This window comes from Giraffa tippelskirchi, chromosome 12 (assembly GCF_054371585.1).
Source record: "Giraffa tippelskirchi isolate mGirTip1 chromosome 12, T2T-mGirTip1v1.2.pri, whole genome shotgun sequence".
NCBI lineage: Eukaryota > Metazoa > Chordata > Mammalia > Artiodactyla > Giraffidae > Giraffa > Giraffa tippelskirchi.
The window spans coordinates 100,621,515-100,641,552 of record NC_137286.1 but is presented as its reverse complement, the minus strand read 5'-3'; the positions used below and the strand labels follow the sequence as shown (position 1 = coordinate 100,641,552).

General features: G+C 42.0%; 1 protein-coding gene across 13 annotated transcripts in view; it reads left to right on the top strand.

Annotated features, from left to right (window-relative positions):
• B3GLCT (beta 3-glucosyltransferase) overlaps positions 1-20,038 on the top strand; it is a 104,998-nt gene that overhangs the window by 29,286 nt on the left and 55,674 nt on the right. For all 13 annotated transcript variants that reach the window (XM_081549245.1, XM_081549253.1, XM_081549258.1 and 10 more), the window contains one exon: positions 144-253. In XM_081549245.1, the coding sequence (XP_081405371.1) occupies positions 144-253 (110 nt within the window). The remainder of the gene's footprint in view (positions 1-143; positions 254-20,038) is intronic.

Genomic DNA, 20,038 nt, shown 5'->3' with positions numbered 1-20,038 from the left:
TTCCCCCCCTAAGAGTTTATTGCCTGAAGGCATGCCTTGTGACTGTTTCTTTTCTTTTCGTTTTGATTTGTTTTCAAGTTTATTTCAGCTGTTCTTTTAAAAAGAAAAAAAGAAAACCTGAACAAATTTTTTTGTTGTTCTAGATTTAAAAGAAATTGTATTTGTCATCCAGAGTCAAAGTAATTCTTTTCATGTGAAGAAGGCAGAACAGTTAAAACAAAGCATCTTAAAGCAATCTGCAGATCTTACACAGGTATGTAAAGATGACTTGGGATGTCTGATTATTTTTTTGATACGTTTATGTTTTCCAAAGCTCTTGGTCCATGGAGAGTTAGTTCTATTTAGATAGAACACATCTTCTGGTTTGTTTTGCTGGCTTAATATGGACTATTTATTGTTTAAAATGCTCTAGTTAATTTCTAATGCTCTAAGTATCATGTTCTAAATTATTATATACATATTTTAACAGACATGTAAAAATGTATAGGACTAGCATGGTTTCATCATAAAATATGACAGAAAAAAGTGGAAAAAATAACTTTTTAAAGGCGGAGCTTAAAATAGCAAAGATGATTAATGTTCGAAATTTTGGTAACAGGTTCTGAGGCAATTTTTATGTTGAAATAACATTTTCATTAACCTTTGTGCAGTGCTTCTTCTATGAATTTCTTAATCTGTTTTTTGATTGGATATTATTAACTGAACTTCTGATTTCATTTATAATGTAATATCCTAGGAGGATTATGGAGAGAAAGATTGACACATCCAGGTATACTTTAATAAAGTTTAAAATAAGAGTGAACTGAATTTAAATCTGTTCTGCATATTGTGGGAGGTTTGGGGCAAAGGAAGATCTACCCACGCATGCAGCCATATAGAAGCATTCCTCCTTACCCAAGCAGAGAGAGTCCTCCCAGCCCACTACAGGGCTTGGTTGTGGCCTTGGCCTTCAAGACAGAAGTGCTTGTCTGGAGGTAAAAGCCATCAAGAGTTCTTCGACCAGAGACCTGTGTGTTTGGCGGATGGATTGCTTTCTGTCGGTGGGAACATGGAAGTAAAGGGTTGGAAATAACAATGGAAAAGTGAACAACCTTAATGGTGTTCAACGTCAGGGCACTGCTGACAGTGAGGTTTATTGTGTTTGTTCTTTAAATGCTGTACGTGAGAAATTCATCCAACCTCCCCAATGTCCCCACAAGGACAGATCCTGGTTCCTCTTCTTGGAGCATCAGAACTTCTCAAGGGACAGGAAAGGAGTGCAGGCTGTAGACAGGTGGGTTGTTTTGGTCGGGGCGGGGCAGTAATTAGAGATAGTAGCTTGATTAAAGTTCTCCTTTGTCTGGGCTTCCCCTATGGCTCAGTTGGTAAAGAATCCGCCTGCAATGCTGGAGACCTAGGTTCGATCCCTAGGTTGGGAAGATCCCCTGGAGTAAGGGAAAGGCTACCCACTCCAGTATTCTTGCCTGGAGAATCCCATGGACTGTAGTCCATGGGGTCGCAGAGTCGGACATGACTGAGTGACTTTCATTATTATTTGTCTGGAAACTCAACTTGGGGCAGTGTCTTCTACTAAACCTTTTCAGATTCCATCACAGAGGAACTCCTGTAGCAACCTTGCACGGGCTGGTCTTCCCCATGGGCTCTGGTAGAGGTGGATGCAGGGCAGCGGAGGGGGTGGGGGCGGGGGAAGTGGGGGCGGGGAGGGGAAGCCAGGAGCCCACATAGTTCCTCAGTGGGGTCCAGGCAAGTGTTCGTGGAACTGAACTCAACCAGGCCTTGGCAGTTACCCCAGACTGGAAGTCAGTGATAACATCAGGACAGAGTTATGCATCATTTGATTTCATGTATGGATGAAGGGCACAACTATCTCTGTGTAGCTTGTTCCCAGAAATACCTTCCTTCTTGGAGAGGCAGATTCATGTGTGTTTTCTTTATTTTGTTTTCTTTTTTTGGCTGTGACTGCAACATGCCAGATCTTAGTTCCCTGACCGGGTACTGAACCTGTGCCCCATCTAGTGGATGCGCAGAGTCTTAACCACTGGACCACCAGGGAAGTGCCTCATGTGCCTTTTAGATTATATACCTTCTGCATTTAATCCATACTGGTAGTCCTTACTGTTAATGTGATTGATTATATACTTTGCCAGCCAAGGCCACTTGATTAAGTATACCCCCAGTACTTCCTCTACTAGTTGCCAGCTCCTTTTTTGTTGTTTATTTAATTTTTTTTTTTTTTTGGTAAATGGGTACTTTTTTCATGCAAATAGGTACTCATCACTGTCTCCCTACCTGTCTTATCCCCTTTGCTCTTCTGGGAAGAGTGGCTTCCAGGGAACCAGGAACAGGACAGTGCTCCCAGAACTTTGTTTACAATGGGGAAAAGGCACATGGATACCTTTTGGAGGGAAGCAATAGGGATTATTATTATTATTATCAACGCTATGGTTTTTCTAGTAGTCATGTATGGATGTGAGAGTTGGACTATAAAGAAAGCTGAGCACAGAAGAATTGATGCTTTTGAACTAGTCCATCCTAAAGGAAATCAGTCCTGAATATTCATTGGAAGGACTGTTGCTGAAGCTGAAGCTCCAATACTTTGGCTACCTGATACAGAGAACTGACTTATTGGAAAAGACCCTGATGCGGGGAAAGATTGAAGGTGGGAGGAGAAGGGGATAACAGAGGATGAGATGGTTGGATAGCATCACCGACTTGATGGACATGAGTTTGAGCAAGCTCCGGGAGTTGATGATGGATAGGGAATCCTGATGTGCTGCAGTCCATGGGGTTGCAAAGAGTTGGACACGACTGAGCAACTGAACCGAATAGGGATTATAAAATGTTCCTTCTTCTTTCCTGTCCCTTAGGCAGAAGGTGCTGCTAGGGGCTGGGAATGCCTGCTTTTTCAGGGATCTGGGGCTCACATGCAGGACCAGTGGGTGCTTAAAACTGGCAGTAGACTCTGGGGAGGATGGTTATAGGTTCCTGTCTAAGCAGAGTGTGGCCGTTGTATATATGGATGGAGAACGTGTGCATCTCCCAGGAGTGGAGGCAGGGTGACAGCAGCTGAGGGTGTGGATCTGGCAGAACTGTGGTAACCTCCCGTGCTCCTTACCTTTTGCCAAGATGTCACATCAGAGCTTGTTAACTCTAGTCCCACCTCTGCTGCCGGCTTCATTTCCCACCCCTCGTCCCCTTGTATTTTCTTTGCCAGTAACTGCAAACTCCTTGGAGTCCCTGGGCCTACCTGGCTATGCCAAGCCTCTGTGACCTTGCACAGGACCCCCTTCATCTTGACAAGCTCCTGGGGATGCCTTTCTGTGCAGCGTCTTGACCCACAGGGACAAATTGCTTCCTCCTTGGTTCTGCTTTTATTGTATAGTTTTCACTTTTGTTCTATTTTTGTTCCATCTCTCTTTTATAAATTTTGAGAGCAGAGAATGTCTTATTGGTTTTTGACCCTCAGAACCAAGCACAGAGCTTTCCATGTTCAGAACCTGAGTCCTCAGTGAATATTCATTTAACTGAGTCCCTAAAATTAATCATCCAACTCTTTCCATATTTTCTTTTCTATTGTAATAGAAGTTTCCTTTTCTTTCTCTTATAGTATGGTCACTTTTTTCTTAAACTGTTTTTTAAAATTGAAGTTTAGTTAATGTACAATGTTGTGTTTCAAGTGTATGGCAAAGTGAGTCAGTTATATGTGTGTGTGTGTGTCTATACATACCTTACCTTATACACACGCACACACACACACACAGATATAAATTGTTTTTTCAGATTCTTTTCCATTATAGGTTGTTAGAAGGTATTAAATATAGTTCCCTGTGTTCCATAGTAGGGTTTTGTTGTTTATCTATTTTATATATAGTAGTATGAATATGTTAATTTCAAACTCCTAATATATCCTTCTCCCTTCCCCTTTGGTAACCATAAGTTTGTCTTCTATGTCTGTGAGTCTGTTTCTGTTTTGTAAATAAGTTTGTGTGCATCTTTTTTTTTTTTTTTAGTTTGCACATATATTTGTCTTTGGCTTACTTCACTTAGGATGATAATCTTTAGATCCATCCATGTTTCTGCAAAGGCATTTTGTTCTTCTTTATGGCTGAGTAGTATTCCATTGTATATGTACCACATCATCTTTCTCCATTCATCTGTTGATGGACACTTGGTTTGCATCCATGTCCTGGCTATTGTGAATAGTGCTGTCATGAACAGTTTTGAGTACACACACACACACACACAACACACAGATTCGTATGAAATCACAGGTTCTTTGAAGGCAGATGCTCTGGCTTGTTCTGCTTTTAATTCTCTCATAGTACCTTTTGCATAGTGAATATTCAGCATACAGCATTTGAATTGAATTCAGAATAAATGGAACAAATGAAAAGTAAGCATTATTTTAAGTAAATTATTTTATCTATTAAAATTATTTGTCTTAATTTTTAAATTGATTAGAGCCACCACCTCTTATATTAAATATAACAACTATTTTACTTCTCCCCAGGGAGCCACAGAGTTTAGGGAGAAGAGTAGAATAAAACAAGCATGAGTCGATGCTTGGAAAGTGTGATCTCACGCTCAAGTGGATCTTTGAGAGACAGTGTGGGAAAGAACCAGAACGTTTACTGACTGCTTTCACACAGCCAGCGTGACAATGACTAAGGAAGGTGGGAATTCACTCCCCCATAAACAGTCCACTTGAGGAGGGCAGGAGTCGGCAGCTCTGCTCTGCTTTCCTTCCGTCTGTTGCTTGCTGTAAGCTGAGGGGTCTTGTCCTTACCTGCATGGTTGAAGCTGGCTGACACCCTTACTTTGCATCCTGGTGTGTGGAGGACAAGTAGGGATCTTTTAAGGATATGACCTTGAAGTTGTTGTTCAGTCGCTAAGTTGTGTCTGACTCTTTGCGACCCTGTGGACTGTAGCCAGGCTCCTCTGTCCTTCACTGTCTCCCTGAGTTTGCTCAAATTCATGTCCATTGAGTTGATGTTGCCATCCAGCCATCTCACCCTGTCAGCTCCTTCTCCTCCTGCCGTCAATCTTTCCCAGCATCAGGGTCTTTTCCTGGGAGTCAGCTCTTCACATCAGGTGGCCAAAGTATTGAAGCTTCAGCATCAGTCCTTCCAATGAATAGTCAGGGTTGATTTCCTTTAGGATTGACTGGTTTGATCTCCTTGCGGTCCAAGAGACTCTCAAGAGTCTTCTCCAACACCAGATTTCATTAGAAAGCATCAATTCTTCGGCACCCAGCCTTCTTTATGGTCCAACTCTCACATCTGTACTTGACTACTGGAAAACATAGCTTTGACTGTATGGACCTTTGCCGGCAAAGTGATGTCTCTGTTTTTAATACGCCGTCTGTCTAGTTTCAGTGTGCTTCTGCTCAATTTGTATTGTGCTTTGCTTTCACTATTTGCTGTTTAGATCACCTGTTTAGCCAGTGACTTAGACAGCCACTAGGTGGCAATATTGGTTACATTTAAAGACACCTAATTAAGTATCATCATCAGGAAACCCCTCTCCCCATCTCGTTTCCATGGTCATTCGTGGAGTCTAGACTGAAGCAATAGGAAAGCTCCCTTTAATTATCAGAAGGTCTGTTTTTCTTATTCTGAAATTCGTTCCTAGCATGAAAGCCAGCTATGAGTATTGAAATAGTTATGACAGAACGTTGTTTTAGCACTTGGGTTTAATTTGCTCACAAGATCCAAGGTGTTATGACTTAAAAGTAATTTCATCTTTGGGTTAACAAGTCTTGTAGTTGAAATGGCTGGAACGATTTTAAGCATTTGTAACTGTACATGATGCTGGCTCATTTTTTTATCTTTGTAGAATTCTTCATGTTACTTATATGATTGAGAGTCGAATTTATTCCATGGGTATCATTTTGGAGATCCACAGATGGTTGAAAGCTCACATTGGGTCTGCAGACAGTTCTTCAAGCAGTGATGAGCTACCCTGAGCTTGAACTCCATGAAAATAGAAAAAGAAGTTACAGTGCAGAGAATTAAGTGCTGAGATGCACAAAATACAGGGCAGCAGGGCACTTTGAGAGGCAGGTAGTGGCTCCCTATTTATAGCGTGACTGAAACTTGTTTTAAAAAACTGACATGTTTTTTTTTTCCTTTTTTAAAAAAATTAATTTTCTTGAAGGATAAATGCTTTACAGAATTTTGCTGTTTTCTATCAAACCTCAATATGAATCAGCCATAGGTATACATATATCTCCTCCCTTTCGAACCTCCCTCCCAGCTCCCTCCCCATCCCACCTCTCTAGGTTGAAACAGAGCCCCTGTTTGAGTTTCCTGAGCCATCCAGCAAATTCCTGTTGGTTGTCTATTTTACATATGGTAATGTCAGTTTCCATGTTACTCTTTCCTTACATCTCACCCTCTCCTCCCCTCTCCCCACATCCATAAGTCTATTTTCTATGTCTGAAACTGACACGTTCTTAAGAAAGAATTGACGGCCTAGTCATCAGCCGAGGAAATGGAGGATGTTCGAACCCCAGGCAGAGTTATCAGGGCCTCTCTGGCACTGTGGCATGCAGCGGCCAGCTCCTCCTCCTTCAAGGGGTCAGCCCCATGGTTTGCCAGGTGTGTGCTGCGCCTCTAATGGGACAGGATGTCACCTGCAACCTGAACTTGATGTCTTCAGGTTGCAATTTTGGTTTCTTCCATAGATTTGCCCACCATGAGGATTCAGAACAGTTCCTTAGTGAGGCAGGAATCACCGGTAAGTTTTATCATGTGAATATTTATCTGATAGCCCAAAATATCTCTTCCTCCCACACCACCAGATGTCTAGAGCTGCTGTTTATTTATTCATTACGCCTGTTGGGTTGCACTTGACTACGAAATCTGCCAAAAATTAAGGTGCAAAAATTTAATGGTTTCTGTGGTTGTTCATCTGCTTTTAGCTGTTCTCTTTTGCTTTGGCAAGTCGTTGTCTATGCCTGTTTTGCCTCGAGATGCTAAAATGCAGTCTTACTGAAAACACAAGACGTTTTTCATTCTTCTCGTGACTATAGGAACCAGGAGCCTAAGCGAACTTTCTGTGTGAAACTTAATACTGTACTTGGAGTTGTTACTGGAGTGGTGACGCTAGTCTTGTTTTCTGAAACAATCTGGGTCATTGTGGACTGTCACTCCCATCTCTAGGTTTGAAGCCTATAGTGCAGTTCGTAATGGTTTTGAAGTCTATAATGAGACATTTCTTCTAATGAGGAAGCCAGCAGACTTTACCAAGTGTTTCCTGTGTGCAGAGAACCATTCTGGATTGTTGTGGAGCAGTCTGAGAGGAATTAACAAAGATACTCCAGTTCCTTGAATTATTTATAAGATAGATTGGTGGTGGTTGTTTTTCAGTCCCTCAGTCATGTCCTACTCTTTGTGATCCCATGGAATAAGATACATGGTAACAATCTCATAATAGAAAATGCAGGAGACCCAGCTTTGATCCCTGGGTCAGGAAGATCCCCTGGAGAAGGAAATGGCAACAACCCACTCCAGTATTCTTGCCCAGAGAATCCCATGGACAGAGGAGCCTGGTGGGCTATAGTCCACGGGGTCGCAAAGAGTTGGATATGACTGAGCACACACATAAGTAGAACTTAGAAATCAAGTTAAGTCTATTAACCTATCTATGCGACAAATATTAACTGCACAATTCTAGCTATATTAGGTACTTTCAAACATCTCTAGACAGTCCATGGGACCCCTGAAAAGACAATAGTCACGAAGCTGTTTAGGACGCAGAGCGGTGTGTAAAAAGCATGAGTGAATATAGTGCCAACAGTGCATGGTGAAGCTTGAGGAGATAAAGGGGGGACTTGTTTCAGGTCGGGAAGGGGGGATGGGAAATGAGCTGGAAGGATGGTGGTTTAGAACAGGGTACGGATCTGGAAGATGTAGACATGAATCATCAGTATGGTTGGCTTTGGGGTGCCTAGAGACCTAGGGTTTGTTTGGGGGGATGAGTAAAGCGTGTTTTAGCAGGAAGAGTGGTCTTTTTAGACTGAAATGGGTAGAAAGTAGAGCTGGCGAGGTGGGGGATGTGGTTGCCTAGTGCGGGGTTCCTGAGTGCACATCTCTAGAGAGAAGACTGCAAATTCGGAAGAAGTGCTACTGTTTTTCCTCAGATGTTTTCTCCCTGCATTACAGATGGAAGGGTAACGTGCTGTTACAGAGCCTGACTATTTAAAGAGACGCATGAATAAAAGCCAAGTGGGGGTGAGGCTGACGGAAGCCCATGAGGAGAGTGTGTGTGACAGTCTCTGATTTAATCAGGCACTTGAGTGTGTTGTGTCCTAAATACCTATTCTGTGTAGCGTCTGCGTGTCAATTATGTTATGACTTAGGTTTTTTGAACTTGAAAAAATTCCTTCTGGAGTGGATGTTTGTGGGAAAATTCTGGTTCTTTTGTTTGTTTGTTTGTTTTTTCTTTTGTTTTGTTAAATAAAAATGGGCGCTGACAGCTCAGTCTCTGGTGAAGACTCTACTGGAGAAGTTTGTGTCTATGGTCTGTGTTGTGATGCAGAGACTGTCCAATGAGAGGTTTTGTTTTTTTCCCCTCTCCTGCGTCCTGTGATCCAGTAACCATGGTTGATCCTAGATCATTTTTACTGCAGCTTCAGAAATGTATGAACATTTGCTTAAAATTATAGAAACCATTATTGTTCTCCTAAGGAATTTCTTTTTTAAATTCATTAACTTTTATTGGAGTATGGTGGCTTTACAATGTTGTGTTAGTTTCTGCTGTACAGCAGGGTGAATCAGTTACATGTATTCATATATCCCCTGTTTTTGGACTGCCTTCCCATTCAGGTCACCACAGAGCATTGAGTTCCCTGTGCTATACAGCAGGTTCTCACTGGTTATCTGTTTTATCCATAGTATCAATAGTGTATATATTTCAATCCCAATATCCCAATTCACAAAGGAGCTTCAAAATAAGATTAAATTGGAGGGCTTCCTTGGTGGCTCAGTGGTATAGACTCCGCCTGCCAGTGCAGGAGACACGGGTTTGCTCCTTGATCCGGGAAGATCCCACATGTCGCGGAGCAGTGAAGCCCAAGCACCAAAACTATTGAGCCTGTGCTCTAGGGCCCGGGAGCCACAACTGCTGAGCCCTTGTGCTGCAACTACTGAAGCCCACACACCTAGAGCCTGTGCTCGGCAATGAGAGAAGCCACCACAGAGAAGCCCGTGCACCACAGTGGAGATTACTCCTGCTCGCCACAACTAGAGAAAAGCCCACACAGTACTGAAGACCCAGCACAGCCAAAACTAAATGAGTAAAAAGATTTTTAAAAGAGATTAAATTTGAAACAGTGGAGAGGCTAAAGCATAGTTGTTTTTTTAAAGTAGGTTCTAGTAAAATAAAGACTTATGTATGTTTTGAAGACTCTGAAGTGTGACCTTTTACCTTAGCACAAGGCACAGGTCATGCTTGGTCGGGGAATCACTCTGAGTGAGGAACAGGGAAGAAGTCCCTGCAGGATGAGTACGTGGAGAGGTGGATGGGCAGAGCTTAGAATGAAGGCAGGACCTGGGAGAGGGGCAGAACCACAGATGAATTATGGATCCATTTTTAAGGCATCCTCCAAATACAGAAAAGAAAATTCAGAAGTGGATTAGGCTTACAACGTGGGTTTTACTTTTTAGGTGGGTATGGTGCCCCCATTGGGATTCCCTGATAGCTCAGTTGGTCAAGAATCCACCTGCAATGCAGGAGACCCAAGTTTGATTCCTGGGTCGGGAAGATCTGCTGGAGAAGGGATAGGCTACCCACTGCAGTATTCTTGGGCTTCCCTGGTGGCTCAGCTGGTAAAGAATCCACTGCAATGTGGGAGACCTGAGTTCGATCCCTGGGTTGGGAAGATCCCCTGGAGAAGGGAAATGCTACCCACTCCAGTATTCTGGCCTGAAGAATTCCATGGACTGTATAGTCCATGGGGTTGCAAAGAGTCAGACACGACTGAGCGAGTACATTTCATTTTATGGCAGATGTTGGATTACATTTTCTGTTTTAGGCCAAAAGGGGCCAGACTAGCTGCTTAGAAATCTTTGTACTCTCCCTACCCATAATAGCTTTAAAAAAAAAAAAGATGGAAAGAAAACTTCATTATTCAGAGACTACAAGATTGTGCATGAAGAAAAAAAAATGTACAAAACTAACAAAAGAGTTTATCAAGGTCACTAGTTATAAGGGTCAGTGTTTAAAAATCAGTTGTATTTCTATATATAAGCAGTGACAATTAGAACTGAAAATTTTAAAATGATATCATTTATTCATAGCATCAGAAAGCATTAAATACCCAAGGATAAATCTAATGAAAAATATTTAGGATTCTACATGCAAAGGTAGGAAACATTACTGAGAAAAACTGTTGTTCAATTGCTAAGTCATGTCTGACTGTGACCCCATGGACTGCAGCACGCCAGTCTTTCCTGTCCTTCACTATCTCCCTGAGTTTGCTCAGACTCATGTCCATTGAGTCGATGATGCCATCCAACCATCTCATTCTCTGTCGTCCCCTTCTCCTCCTGCCCTCAATCTTTCCCAGCATCAGGGTCTTTTCCAGTGAGTCAGCTCTTCGCATCAGGTGGCCAAAGTATTAGAGCTTTAGCTTCAGCATCAGTCCTTCCAATGAATATTCAGGACTGATTTCCTTTAAGATTGACTGGTTTGATCTCCTTGCAGTCCAAGAGACTTCAAGAGTCTTCTCCAACACCACAGTTCAAAAGCATCAGTTCTTCTGTGCTCAGCTTTCTTTATAGTCCAACTCTCACATCCATACATGACTACTGGAAAAACCGTAGCTTTGACTGGATGGACCTTTGTTGGCAAAGTGATGTCTCTGCTTTTTAATATGCTGTCTAGGTTTATCATAGCTTTTCTTCCAAGGAGCAAGCATCTTTTACTTTCATGGCTACAGTCCCCATTCACAGTGATTTTGGAGCCCAAGAAAATGAAGTCTGTCACTATTTCATTTTTTCCCCATCTATTTGCCATGAAGTGATGGGACCAGATGCCATGATCTTTGTTTTTTGAATGTTGAGTTTTAAGCAAGCTTTTTCACTCTCTTCTTTCACCTTTGTCAAGAGGTTGTTTAGTTTCTCTTTGCTTTCTGCCATAGGGTACATGTAGAATCCTGAATATTTTTCATTAGATTTATCCTTGGGTATTTAATGAGGTTGTTATTTCTCTTAGCAATCTTGATTCCAGCTTGTGATTCATCCAGCCCGGCATCTCTCATGATGTACTCTGCATCATGATGACTCCGCAAAGAGTTGAATGTGACTGAACGACTTTCACTTCACTTTGCATATAAGTTAAATAAGCAAGGTGACAATATACACCCTTGACATACTCCTTTCCCAATTGTGAACCAGTCAGTTGTTTCATATCTGGCTCTGTTGCTTCTTGACCTGCATACATGTTTCTCTGGAAAATTAAAGAAAGCCTAAATGAACAGAGAAAAAGCATACTGATAGATTGTAAGATTCAATAGTGTGTCCATTTCCCCCAAATTTATCAAGAGATTAAATGCAATCCCAATGAAAATCTCAGTAGATGTTTCACTGGAAATTGCCAGACTAACTCTAAGATTTACATGGAAATCAAATAACCAAAGTGAAGAGAACAGGCACTTCTAATTTTGTTGCCATTTTTGTGGTATGACCTTTATTTAAAACTTGGTAGAATTACAACAGTACAAATAAATGATTCTTTCTGCTTATTCACAGAAAGTTTTGGAAATCATTATTTTCTTGAGAAGAGTTAGGCTTTGGCTTATTAATTTAAAAAAACCTTATTTCCATGCGATAAGCCAGAAGAGCTGGGAGCAAAGCTTTTCATGGATTAGTGTGAAGAAGCTTAAGAAAATGGCCTTGTGTTTTCTATTTTTAGACTGTTTTTTTTTTTTGTCGGCAAGGAGGCAGTGTGAAGCACTTCCCTGAAAGGTGAGTCAAGTGGCTTTCACTAAGCTTCCCTTTTTTTTCTTGTTCAGTTGCTAAGTTGTGTCTGACTTTGCAACCCCGTGGACTGCAGCACGCCAGGCTTCTCTGTCCTTCACCATCTCCTGGAGTTTGCTCAAACTCATGTCCATTGAGTCAGTGATGCCATCCAACCATCCTGTCCTCTGTTGCCCCCTTCTCCTCCTGCCTTCAACCTTTTCCAGCATCAAGGTCTTTTCCTTTTTTAGGTGAGACCAATCGAATGCTTAATTTCTTAGTGAAGTTTGTTTTTTGTCATAATTGACAGGTGTTAGGTAATAACATTAAGTTATTTATTAAGCATTAAATTTTTATTACATTGCTATTGAATTATAATTTATGCATCCATTTACTAAGTCTTTGTGGAATATTGACTCAGGCAAGGCTTGGGCAAGATGCCTCAGAACACAGAGCGGTGAGACAGTCCACTTCCTCAGGGGCTTGCTTAGCAGTGATGAATTCCTCACATCTTGTTATGAACATGCCTTTCTGTTTGGCCCCCAGCATTCGGAACCCCTCCCTCACCAGCAAACTCAACCCCATGTGAGTCTGGTGGGAGTGGGCTCGGCCTACTAAAAACATCAGATGCATGCATCAGATGCCAGATTCGGGGTCTCCCCCACTCATGGAGGGCGTTGGACATTGTAACTTGGGATTCTGAGTCTGGAGCCAGTACCCATAGAAGTGGTCACTTTATTTTTTTAATTTAAAAAAATTTTTATTTTTTGGTCACACTGCGTGGCACGCAGGATCTTAGTTCCCCAACCAGGGAGCAGTGGAAGCATGTAGTCTTCACTGGACCTCCAGGGAAGCCCTGAAGTGATCACTTCAGCTCTCCCTCCCCTGGTGGTGACCTTGATGCGTGGAGTCTGGTGATGACAGTCAGGACCAGATGAGGCGGCAGCACATGCTGGTGTGTGGAGGAGGCCAGTGCTCTGGGGCAGGTGACACCCTGGGGGGTGACCTCTTTCTTGTGATTCCCTGTGGTCGTTCCCCTGCTGCCCTCCAGGAGGCCCATGCTGGGATGGAGAGACACTGCGCGTCCCTTCCTGCAGCCACATTAGCAGCCACCATGAGAACACAGGCCAGGCAGCAGCCTGCCCTGGTTGGAAAGTTTGGCTTTGTTGTGACATCTAAACTGAGCCTTGAAGTAGTGTTTGCTGGACTCCTGCCTGGGGTGGCTTCGAGGACTCTCACAGGTGGAGATGGTGAACTGGGGTCTCTTGGGATGTTAGCAGAGGGGTCAGCCACTCTGAGCTCACACAGCACCCTGAGTTTCTATTTGGGGAGGTGGACTTGGCGGGATTAGTGAGACTCCTAACACGTGGGGCTGGGGTCTGCAGTGGAGACCCTCGAGGAGGGTTCATGTCTGCAGGAGTGACCACAGCTGACTTTTATTGAGTGCTCGCTAGTGGTAAAGAACGTGCCTGCCAGTGCAGGAGACATAAGAGACTCGAGTTCAATCCCTGGGTCGGGAAGATTCCCTGGAGGAGGGCATGGCAACCCACTCCAGTATGCTTGCCTGGAGAATCCCATGGATGGAGGAGCCTGGAGGGCTACAGTCCATGGGGTTGCACAGAGTCGGACACGACTGCAGTGACTCAGCACGTGCTGTCATCTTAATTTTACTTCGTGCTCATGTCAGTGCACTCGGCCACTTTTGAAGCCTCAGCTCATCTACGTTATTATGTGGTTTCTGTAACTCGCCCCATTTTCAGAGAGGAAACCAGGGCATTGAGGGATTCAGCAACCTGCCTGTGCTCCCATCCCTAATAAGAGGTGCTGTCAGGTCTGCCTCTCAGTTCTGTCCTGTCTCCTGACATGCAGGTGGGGCCTTAACCTCAGGGCCAGGCAGCAGATCGCTGCAGCTGCTGTGTGCAGGTAACTCCATGCCTGTGCCCTCTCTCACTTTACCTGGCTGTAGTTTTTTTAATACCATTTTTTGTTGACCGTGTAGTCTAGATTTCTTTGCTTAATGCCTGCCTCCTTCATTAGAACTTGAGATCCAAGAGGGCAGAGACTCTGCTCTGTGTTTCCATGGTTGTTTAGTATGTTCCTAGAACAGTACCTGGCACGTATTAGTTGCTCAACAAATATCATACAATCAGTAATAATATTAGTAACCATCACATTCAAGCATGTGCCAAGTGCTTGGCACATATTAACTCACTTGATCCCCGGGACTGTTGTTACCCCCATATTAGAGGTGAGAGACCAGACCACAGGCAGGTCTGGGAACTTCCTCAAGGCTGCAGGGTTCAGAAGAGCTGGAGCTAGGATTCTGATGAAAGCACTTTGGCTCCAGAAATCAGGTCCCTAAAATGCTAAGCTTCACTGCCTTTCATGAATGAGTGAATGATTATTTAAAGCAAGTTTTATGAACTATAAAAATGTATTTAGTAGAGCATTTCAAAGTAAATAGTTAAAATAAATTATATCAGTGATGAGGTAATATTTTTCTCTTGTTAAGAAAATGGCAGTTAGTGGTTAAGACAAATTTCTGGGGGAAAATATATTTAATATAGGCTTAGGTTCTTGGAAGGTTTGTTATTATAGCATCACACATAATCTTCTGGTGCACAAATGAATAGTGTGTTTTAAAGGCTAGTAAATCTGTCTGATATATGTTCCCAACAAGATATTATACATCTCTATTATTATCCTCATAAGATAGGCCTACTTCTTATGGAAGAAATTATGGCAATAAAGAGATGTTAATTTTTTTCATGATTTATTTGTTATTCTAAAAGCTCAGTTCAGTGCCTAAAAGCTATATAATAGTTGGACTTTGGAAATGCAGTTGAACTGGGATCAGTCTTAAAACACAATTCAATCCTTTACAACGTTTGCCTAATACCGAACAAATGTCTTGGCTTTTGCTTTCTGAGTACTTGGTCTGAATAATGAGACCGAATTAGACCATAAACTCATGTACTGCCAGGCTTGTATTTTATATTAAGGTATGGGTGGTGCTAGTGGTAAAGAACCCACCTCCCAGTGCAGGAGACATAAGAGACCTGGGTTCAGTCCCTGGGCCAGGGAGATCCCCTGGAGGAGGGCATGGCACCCCACTCCAGTATTCTTGCCTGGAGAACCCCATGGACAGAGGAGCCTGGCGGGCGGTGGTCCACAGGGTCAAAGAGAGTTGGACACAACTGAAGTGACTTAGCACACATGCAGAGACACGTTACGAATTTTGGGAAATAGTCTGTTGACAAGGGAAAAGGAGAGCATCACAGACTTCAATTAGTGGAATTTTTTTTTTTTTTTTTCGAGAGAGGCAGAAGGACTAGACTGGTCCAAACCAAATTTGCCTAATAATTAAAGTTACTTATGACATTTAAAATATTAATCTGCTTTGATCCACATTCACATGTTGGCATTTTCATTCATACTACTGATATTTCTAGATATAAATTCTGAATGATTTCTCCCTCCATATCAAGAATAATAGGCTTTCCTCTCTCAGAGCATCTTTAGATGCTCAGCTGTGGAATCTGAACCTTTTCGTGAATGAAGATGATGCATATGTATGAGAGCCAGGTAACAAGGGAGAGTGTTGGTTTTGAATGTTTGGTTCTCAGTAATTATTAGTGTCTTTAAATGCGAATGTGCCCTGAGAAAAAATGTCCAAAGGAAGTTCTGTGGGAAGGTCCTCTAGGCTTTCTGACTTCAAAGTGCTTATTAGGATAGAAGCAGATGCCTGATAGAAATAAAGGTAGATTTTTGGTTCAATGAGACAAATAGAATTAAAGTATTTAAATTACTGTGATCAACTTTTCCATTTTTTAATTTTCCTTTTCTATCATTTACCCTTATTTGATTATTTGTATTTTTAGTTCCCTTATGCTTGCCTCTGAAATGGTATTATCTCATTTTCTATAGAATTTTACCTTCAGCTTTTAGGTCTGAAATAGTAGCATGGTTTGGTGACGAAGCATTCTTTAGATTGGTGAGAGGCAGTACTCCACACATCAGTGCCTTTGCTATAGCATCTAGCTTTTATTCCAAAGGGCTCTGTTGATAGAACATTTTCTTACTTTTTCCTTGATTTTTTGTTTGAAAACTCTTTCTTATTCAGCCAGGCATTACATTTTAAAAAACGATTTTTGTGTCCAAAAGTGCTGTAAGCTGTCGCTATGGTACTTAAAGGAGGTATAAGTATTGTGGAATTCAGACTTAAATTGAAGAAAGTAGGGAAAACCACTAGACCATTCAGGTATGACCTAGAGCAAATCCCTTATGAGTATACAGTGGAAGTGAAAAATAGATTTAAGGGACTAGACCTGATAGACAGAGTGCCTGATGAACTATGGACAGAGGTTCGTGACATTGTACAGGAGACAGGGATCAAGAAAATCTCCATGGAAAAGAAATGCAAAAAAGCAAAATGGCTGTCTGAGGAGGCCTTACAGATAGCTGGGAAGAGAAGAGAAGCGAAAAGCAAAGGAGAAAAGGAAAGATATTCTCATCTGAATGCAGAGTTCCAAAGAATAGCAAGGAGAGATAAGAAAGCCTTCCTCAGCTATCAGTGCAAACAAATAGAGGAAAACAACAGATTGGGAAAGACTAGAGACCTCTTCAAGAAAATTAGAGATACCAAAGGAACATTTCATGCAAAGATAGGCTCAATAAAGGACAGAAATGGTATGGACCTAACAGAAGCAGAAGATATTAAGAAGAGGTGGCAAGAATACACAGAAGAACTGTACAAAAAAGATCTTCACGACCCAGATAATCACGATGGTGTGATCACTCACCTAGAGCCAGACATCCTGGAATGTGAAGTCAAGTGGGCCTTAGAAAGCATCACTACGAACAAAGCTAGTGGAGGTGATGGAATTCCAGCTGAGCTATTTCAAATCCTCAAAGGTGATGCTGTGAAAGTGCTGCACTCGATATGCCAGCAAATTTGGAAAACTCAGCAGTGGCCACAGGACTGGAAAAGGTCAGTTTTCGTTCTAATCCCAAAGAAAGGCAATGCCAAAGAATGCTCAAACTACCGCACAATTGCACTCATCTCACATGCTAGTAAAGTAATGCTCAAAATTCTCCAAGCCAGGCTTCAGCAATATGTGAACCGTGAACTTCCAGATGTTCAAGCTGGTTTTAGAAAAGGCAGAGGAACCAGAGATCAAATTGCCAATATCCGCTGGATCATCGAAAAAGCAAGAGAGTTCCAGAAAAACATCTATTTCTGCTTTATTGACTATGCTAAAGCCTTTGACTGTGTGGATCACAACAAACTGTGGAAAATTCTGAAAGAGATGGGAATACCAGACCATCTGACCTGTCTCTTGAGAAACCTGTATGCAGGTCAGGACGCAACAGTTAGAACTGGACATGGAACAACAGACTGGTTCCAAATAGGAAAAGGAGTACGTCAAGGCTGTATATTGTCACCCTGCTTATTTAACTTATATGCAGAGTACATCATGAGAAATGCTGGGTTGGAAGAAACACAAGCTGGAATCAAGATTGCCAGGAGAAATATCAATAACCTCAGATATGCGGATGACACCACCCTATGGCAGAAAGTGAAGAAGAACTAAAGAGCCTCTTGATGAAGGTGAAGGAGGAGAGTGAAAAAGTTGGCTTAAAGCTCAACGTTCAGAAAACTAAGATCATGGCATCTGGTCCCATCACTCCATGGGAAATAGATGGGGAAACAGTGGAAACAGTGTCAGACTTTACTTTTTTGGGCTCCAGAATCACTGCTGATGGTGACTGCAGCCATGAAATTAAAAGACGCTTACTCCTTGGAAGGAAGGTTATGGCCAACCTAGATAGCATGTTTAAAAGCAGAGACATTACTTTGCCAACCAAAGTCCGTCTAGTCAAGGCTATGGTTTTTCCAGTGGTCATGTATGGATGTGAGAGTTGGACGGTGAAGAAAGCTGAGCGCCGCAGAATTGATGCTTTTGAACTGTGGTGTTGGAGAAGACTCTTGAGAGTCCCTTGGACTGCAAGGAGATCCAATCAATCCATCCTAAAAGAGATCAATCCTGGGTGTTCATTGGAAGGTCTGATGTTGAAGCTGAAGCTCCAATACTTTGGCCACCTCATGCGAAGGGTTGACTCATTGGAAAAGACCCTAATGCTGGGTAGGATTGGGGGCGGGAGGAGAAGAGGACGACAGAGGATGAGATGGTTGGATGGCATCACCGACTCGATGGACATGGGTTTGGGTAGACTCCGGGAGTTGGTGATGGACAGAGAGGCCTGGCGTGCTGCAATTCATGGGGTCGCAGAGAGTCGGACACGACTGAGCGACTGAACTAAACTGAACTGAAGTATTGTGGTATGGATAGAACAGACAGATAGAATATAAGTTATTACAGTCTCAAGTGTTAAAAACTGAGATAAGATCATTTGATAGAACATTTTTTGTTACCTTTTAAATTATTTTATCTCAGGGTGCTAATGAGGGCTTCCCAGGTGGCACAGTGGTAAAGAATTTGCCTATGTAGGAGATGCAAGAGACGTGGGTTCGATTCCTGGGTCTGGAAGATCCCCTAGAGGAGGAAATGGCAACCTGTTCCTCTCTTCTTGCCGGGATGATTCCATGGGCAGAGGAGCCTGGGGCACTACAGTCCATGGGGTTGCAAAGAGCCAGACTGAGCACACCCACAGCGTGCTAATATTTGGTTGGCCAAAAAGTTTATTTGCGTTTTTCTATAACACCTTGCAGAAAACTCTGAATGAACATTTTGGCCAACCCAATACATATGAGTATGTGTGTATCTAAGTCTGGGTCTGTGTGTGCATACAGACACAGAATACACATACACACACACACATACATATATACACATATGTGTATATATAAAACAAGAATAAAAGCTGTTGGTACTTTATGAGGATTAATAGACAAAACTTTCTAAGTAAAATGTTATTGTTGTTCAGTTGCTGGGCTCCCCTGTTGTTCACTATGTCCTGGAGTTTTCTCAAATTCATGTCCATTGAATTGATGATACCATCTAACCATCTCATTCTCTGTCATCCCCTTCTCCTCTTGCCCTCAATCTTTCCCAGCATCAGGGTCTTTTCCAATGAGTCAGCTCTTTGCATCAGGTGGCCAGAGTATTGGAGCTTCAGCATTAGTCTTTCCAATGAGTATTCAGTATTGACTTCCTTTAGGATTGACAGGTTTGATCTCCTCGCTGTCCCTGGGACCCTCAAGAGTCTTCTCCAGCACCACAATTTGAAAGCACCAGTTTTTCAGTGCTCAGCCTTCTTTATGGTCCAACTCTCACAAATGGCTTTGGCTTACTCAAGATCATGTTTCTTAGTATTAAGTGAGGACCTATTTTATATTTTGAGATATATTTGGAGATAGTTGTCAACATAGCACACTAGTTTTTGAAATATTTCTATTTGGAGATACAGAGGTACAGAAAACCTGACTGCCATTTTTGTGTTAACCAGCTGAAGCAAATATGAAATCCAGGCATGTGATTTAGTAAACAAAAAGTAATGAAGCTAGGAAAGACTGTAACCCACTAGTAATCCAGAGAGCTTATTTTAGTCTAGAATTTAACTCCTCCTTTGTACTGCCTAAATCTTTGTCTGCTGCACTTTTATCATCCTGACCTTCTTGGCATCTTTACCTGGCAAGTGCCCTCACAGTCTTTCTGCTGAGGTTACTTGTCTAGTGTCATCAATACTTGTTGCCATCCCTTATATATTTTCTATAACTTGCTATATAACTCAGAAGGGTGGTTCTTGTTTGAAAGCGAAATTTTTGTATTTATTTTTGCTGAAAACAGATTTTTACTTAAAAGATAGTTTAAAGTGTATATGTAATCATTTCATCATTCTGACACAAATATTTTCATTTTTCTGGCTCCCTTATGCTCTCTGTTCATCTATGATGTTATTTTGCATGGTTAGAGTTATGTCTGTTTTAATATTTTACATAAAGACATTCCCATTGTCATAATGTCTTCATTATTATAATTTCATTTGCTACATAACAGCTCATTTGCTACTTATTTTCTTGTAAGACTTTTTTTTTTTTTTTTAGTGTTTTCTGT